We start from the raw sequence: 6,589 nt of genomic DNA on the forward strand, positions 1-6,589 counted from the left end.
CCAGCAGCCATTTTGGATCATGAGGTGACTGTGAGACTAGAAGTCACACCCTAGAATGGAGCACCAAGACGAAAGCTCCTAAAGCTGCCATATAAGACCTGGACTTCAAACCAGCAAGCTTCTTCCATTTGTGAGAGAAATAAGTTTAAGTTTTGTTTCAGCCAGTGTTATCTTTGTTTTCTGTTATGAGCCACTAAATGTGATCCCACTTGTTACCCCAGTCATTCTCCCAACATCCTAGACCCATTAATAGCATTCTACACTCACATTCCATCAGTGGTGCAAGATTATGACACAATTTTAAATTCAAAGGTGATTTAAATGATTTTGCAATTCTGTGCTGCTGAGATATGTGCTTTTTTTAACTTGCAAAATATACTATTGAAATCTATAGTTTAAAAAAAATGAGTCTTGAAATCCTAGTTTTTGCTTACCAAAATCCAAAGCCTCAAAGCACATTCTGGGGAGAAGGTTTTGCTACAGAGAAGAGGCATTAAAGGATCTTTGACTATCTGGGCCGCATTGTACCCACTCTGCAGGACAAGATGAGCTCCTGGAGCTGGAGGGAGGAAGACAGTTGGGGAGAAAATGGGAGTGTTCGGTGCAGAAAGGGGGCCTGGGACTTGTCCATTTGACCAGAAGTTGATAGAAGTGGGAGGGAAATGACAGAGCAAAGAAAAGCAGGACAATGGGTCATGAGCTAGAATCCTGCCATCTTTGAGTAAAGAGTGGAGGTACATGGGTTTTGGGGGGCATCTTGGCAAAGGGCCCTGAGGCAGGCAGTGGGATCTCTACCTACCTGAGGGCAGGGGGTCATCCAAGTTCTCCTTGGAAGACTTGAGTCATCTGGAAGATCAGAAGACCCAGAGTGCCATGAGTAGAAGCAGAAAGACCTCTCAGCAGTGGATCTAGAATGCTGATGTCTCCCTAGGACTGGAAGAGCCTCCTGATGCCTGCATCTTGGCAAGTCCCTCCAAGAAAGAGAAGTAGGGGGGCACTGAGCTAGCAGTGAACCCGTGAATTGGCCAAGTTTTTCATGAACTATGATCAAATCTTGAAACAACTGAGAGTGATCTTGAAATGATTAGAAAATCATTTTCCACACTGCTGTCACTGCAAGGTGTTCACCTGTGTGGCAGATGTGGCCCTCTGGCCCTCAGGTGGCAGGAGCAGCCCAGGCCAGGAGCCAGAAAACCAACCTAGGGGATGGGGCCAAAGGAAGAGGTCTACTACGAGCTGAGGCTGGGCACACAGGCAGGTCAAAGATGGCCCATCTTTCCTTCATTGGGAGAATTCATATAGCCATAATTTCCTCGTATTTTGCTGTCATCCAAATGTTCAGGCTCTCCATGTTAGATGACTTCTGGATCCTGTGGACGATGGATCCTGTGGATCCCCAGGATGATGGATCCTGGGAGAGCTCCATGTTAGATGACTTCTGGATCCTCAGGATGACGGATCACGGAAGAGCTCCAAGTTAGATGGCCTCTGATCCTCAGGACAATGGATCATGAGGGAGCTCCACATCACATGCCATGTGGATCCTCAGGATAACGAATCCCAGCAGAGTTCCACATTAGATGACCTGTGAATACTCAGGACAATGGATCCTGAGGGAGATACATGTTAGATGACCTCTGATCCTCAGGACAGATTGTGAGGGAACTCCACATCCCATGACGTGTGGATCCGCAGGATGATGGATCTCAGGGGAGTTCCAGGATAGATGACCTCTGGATACCTAGGATGACAGTTCCCAGGGGAGCTCCATATTTGATGACCTCTCATCCTCAGGATGATGGATCCTGGGGGAGCTCCATGTTAGGTGACCTGTGGATCCTCAGGACAATGGATCCCAGGGGAGCTCCATGCTAAATGACCTGAGTATCCTCTGGACAATGGATCCCAGGGGAGCTTCACGTTAGATGACCTGTGGATCCTCAGGACAATGGATTGCAGGAGAGCTCCATTTTTGATGACCTGTGGATCCTCAGGACGATGGATCCTGGGAGAGCTCTATGTTAGATAGCCTGCAAATCCTCAGGATGATGGATCCTGGGAGAGCTCCATGTTAGATGACCTGTGGATCCTCAGGACAATGGATCCCGTAAGAGATTCACATTACATGACCTGTGGATCCTCAGGGCAATGGATCCCAGAAGAACTCCACCTTACATGACCTGTGGATCCTCAGGACAATGGATCCCAGGAGAACTCCATGTTACATGACCTCTGATCCCCAGGATGATGGATCCCTGGGGAGCTCCACGTTAGATGACCTGTGGATCCACAGGAGAGCTCCCTGGGTGACTGCTCTGTCACACTCTCCATCTCTCTCTTGCCCAAATATCTAGTTTTTTATTTCTCAGTCCTATCTATTCTGTGATTCAAATCATCAACATAACTTTGGATTCCAACAACCTTGTTTTTCATCCCAAGTATCTTTAATTGGCTTTTAATATAAGCACACTAAAAGGACTCAGGAAGCTGCTGGTTTATTTGAATAAGCATTGAGGAATTCCATGCATCTGTATCTTTGACAGAACATACAAAGCAGAGGCAAGAGGGACATTGGAAGCAGATGACTACTGTCAGGATCCTGGAGGAGGACTTGGAGGCACATGACAACACAAAGTGAGGGCCCTGGCTGGGATGGGCAGGGAGGAGTGGAGCAGAAATGGGGCTAGAGTTTGCGGATGGGGGAACGTTCAGGTGGAAGAAAGGGAGGCTGCCAGCAATATGGGTGACAGAGGTTAGTGTGCAGTGTGGGCAAGGTACACTGGGACCTCGTGCACGTAGGTGCCACTGGAGGTCTGCATGATGCGCAAAAAAGCTGAGCCACCCAGAGGCCTGAACCCGATACAGGGATAGAGGGCCAATATGGGCTGCTGGCCACAGCCGCAGAGGCCCAGGAGCAGGAGGTGCTCCTGAAACCCCACCTCAGGCTGGGCTGCATGGGGACCGGGGCCTTCCTGCACAATTCCGGGCATAGGAGCTGCTTCAGTAAAAGAGAAGGCTGGTTCTGCCCGGCTTCCGGTTCCCCTGGTGGCCTGGCTCTCCATGGTAGTTCAGATGGAGGTACACGTCTGGCCCCTCTCTCTGGCCGGGGACCCTGCGGAGCACGACCCCACTGCCACGGCCTCGACCTGCCCGCCAGCTTCCTCCCCTGCGCCAGCCTCTTCCTGCAGGACGAGCCAGCTCTGCGCGAGCTGGGGGCTCCCATCTCATGGGTTTCACATAAGCAGTGGGTTTTGCGAGTTGGACTGGCTCTATAGGGTCTTCATGGTCCACACCAGAGCAGCCTGGCTCTGTAGGAGGCCCACCTGAAGCTAAAAAGAGAAGCAGAGTGTGAGGAGATGGAGTAGGGGCCGCCCAGGAAGCCTTCAGGAAGGGAGACAAGGAAAGGGGTTCAGGGAGGGCCCAGGGGAACCCAGGCAAACAGTGTGAAGGTCAGGAGATGCCCTCAGGAGCACCTGTCTGTCCAAGGGCCTAGCCTGGGCTCAGCACTTTCCATGAGCCTCTCAAGTCTTTGCAATGACCTTGTCAGTCAGATATTATGACCGCCATTTTACTAATAAGTAAATGAGTCTACAGTTCCCTGCAGAGGCTGAGTTTGAATAAAAATGACATGTTGCCTGCCCTTGCTGTGCTTAAACCTCAGTAGGAGAGACAAACAGAACACCTAAAAATGAATGATGCTAATGAGTGACCAGCTGGGAGGTGAAGGGTATCATAAGGGAGGTGGCTCCGGATCCAGAATGCTGGGGTTGTATTCCCAGGCACCTTCACTTATCTGGGCATCAGTGCCCCTTTTCATAAATTGGTATAATAACATGCCAACCCCTGGGTCCTTAAAAGAACTGAGTTACTAGAAGAGAAATGTTTAGATTAGTGTTCTGGGTCAAGTAAGCTTAACATGTATTGGGAAGGAGATGATCAGAAAGTCTTATTGGAGAAGTTAACATAAGCTGGGGATATCAAGGATGATGGGTGGGATTTAGAAAGGCAGAGGTGAGAGAGGATTAGTAGGGATAGCAGGGAGGGATAGGATTCTAGGTGACAGGGGGGCCGGGAGTAGTTGTATGGCTTCCAGGAGGAAAGAAGCCTAGGGTAGCTATAAGCTAGCTGGTAGGGAGGGGAGGTGTTCACACAGATACATGATTGAGCAATGGAACAGAACAGGAGTCCAAAACTAGACAAACGTCTACAGAATTTTATCAATGACAGAGCAGGCATTGAAGATCATCTGAATATTCTTCCTAGGGAAACCTGTGTAGCCTAAGAAAAAATCCCAAGAAACTGGCATCTAGGGTCGCCCAGTTACATAGCCCAACCATATATATTCTGTGGAACCCAATCAACAAGCCCCATCCACAGGCTTGGGGCTCCCAACAGCTTCTTCCGGGTCCCACTTTTAAAACTATAAGCAGCAATCAGAGATCGCCAAACATCAGAGGAAAGGCTGTAACACAAGAAATAGAACAATAATACAAGAAAAGCCAACTTGGAGGAAAACAGTTATGCCACACATGAGACTTTCCAAAAACATCTATAATATCCCCAGAGAGATAGAAGGAATTATGCCCATGAATCAATTATAGGGTACTTTTGAAAAGGAATATTCAGAAAACTACAGCTTTTTGAAATTAAAATTGTGAGAGCAGAAATAAAAAATCTCCACGGAAATTTTGGAGGACAGTATTGAGAACTCCCAGAAAAGAGAGCTAAAATCCAAATGATGGAAAAGAAGGAAGAGAAAAGAAAATTAGAAGCGTATTGTTACTGAGACACATCCCCATAAAATTCCAGAGTGGTGGTGACAACGAAAGATCCTAAAATCTTCCAGAGAGGGAGAAAGAGAAAGGGAGGAAAGGCAATATGGAAACGGTCAAGATTCAACATGTCTCAAAAATCAGACAGCTCAAAAGCAGCAATTAAATCTAGAAGATAATAGAAAATGTCTTCACAATTTTTGAAGTGAAATGGACTTCCCACCCAAAATTTGATATCCAACCAAAGTATCCCTTAGGAATTAGAACTAAGATGTTTGCAGACAAGCAAGATCTTAAATAATTTCCCTTCAAAGCATGCTTTACTGTAATGTGTCTATCAAACTAGACAAGATTAAAAGATTTAGGACAGTGTATGAAGGGAAATGTTTTCAAGAGTAATTTGGCAATGGCCATCAATTCCAATACCTCCGGAAAAGAACAATGTGAGAGTACTGGTTTATCATACACAGATCGAGACATAGTGTGAGAACTCACTCTTCCAAAGAGAAAAAGTAAAATAAGAAAGAAAAGACACCAGACATAGGAAATGGGATAAAATTCAAAAGAGGAAAAGGAATTTCCCAGATGATGTGGAAAGGAGATCCTGGAGTGGCAGCTGGGAGCTGACTAGGAGCAGCCAGTCCCGGTTGGAACAGGCTATGAGAAAGTGAAACTGAGAGAATGCTTGATTGGGTTTGAATTTAAGCAGTTGGGGAAGAATTGGGGAATGGATTCGTGATAAGTGAACACATCATAACCGAGGAGAAGTATTAAGTCCTGGAAAAACTCAAGTTATGCAAGAGGTGCAAAGTAATCCTAGTGTCCTCCTGGCTCCTGGGCAGTGGGGGAGGAGCACAGGGTGTGTGCCCTGGGATGGGTATGGCTGGGTGAGTGGTGGTGGTGGTGAGTGGTGGTGGTGGTGGCAATGTATGAACTACAGCTAAATATTCCACTAGTCTAGCGGGAAGACCATAAATAAAGTCTAAGCGGAAAAGAAATAGCAGTAGGGTACACATGTTATTTAAAGAATGAGAGGAAATGCTAGAAGTAATGGCTACCCAGATGGAAGTGGTGGTCCCAAAGGTGCGAGAGACTGAGAAGGAGCAGGGGCTGCTGCTTTTCATAACATGTCACATTTGCATATCTAAGTTCTATAAGTCAATACCAAAAGTAAAGTAAAAATCTGGAAAAAATTAAAGAGAATGGTAGATGTTTGACGGTACCTTGATTAGGGGCCATGGAGCGAAGTCGTTTCGAACGCCTTGGTTCCTCCATGAGGAATCTGCAGGAGGGAATGGGGAGGAAAACGGGTCAGTCAGGGTGTTAAACCGCAGCCTAATTTCTCAAGCGTCACGCAGCGATGCGGACCCTACCTCACCCCCTCCTCCAGGGCCACCGCCGCTCACGGGCCTCAGAGCATTTGCACAGAGCCCGCGGGGCGCAGCCAAGGGGATCCTGTGAAGAAGGTGGGAGTTGGGGTGGGGGAAGACTTCCACACTGTAAGGGATTTCCAAGGGGGAGCCAGTAGCAAGCAGGGATTGGCCTAGAGGCGGCTTGATTAACTTATCCCAGTTTCTTCAGGCAAAGCTGGTACCGGGGAGACTTAGGCCTCGTGGAGGAATGATCCCTCCGTAGCGGAAGAGAGAAAAAAGATGGAGGATGGGGAACCGAGTTGCGAAGAAGGCAGTGGTGACAAGGGATGTGGCCTCGGCCTTCTAGAGCACTGAGGATTCTGTTCCCACCTGTACCCACGCGAACTCTACCCACCCCTCAGGGACACCCAGACACACACCTGATCTCCCTGCAGCTGGCTTTCT

General features: G+C 47.9%; 1 protein-coding gene across 1 annotated transcript; it reads right to left on the reverse strand.

The window, feature by feature from the left end:
* Nucleotides 1–2,753: 2,753 nt before the first annotated feature.
* Nucleotides 2,754–6,047, reverse strand: PRR20G (proline rich 20G). Its single transcript, XM_030938148.1, is given in 3 exon segments — nucleotides 2,754–3,036; nucleotides 3,038–3,329; nucleotides 5,996–6,047. Coding segments are annotated over 3 exon segments (627 nt in total).
* Nucleotides 6,048–6,589: the final 542 nt, after the last annotated feature.

Source organism: Rhinopithecus roxellana, chromosome 1 (assembly GCF_007565055.1).
Source record: "Rhinopithecus roxellana isolate Shanxi Qingling chromosome 1, ASM756505v1, whole genome shotgun sequence".
Lineage (NCBI taxonomy): Eukaryota > Metazoa > Chordata > Mammalia > Primates > Cercopithecidae > Rhinopithecus > Rhinopithecus roxellana.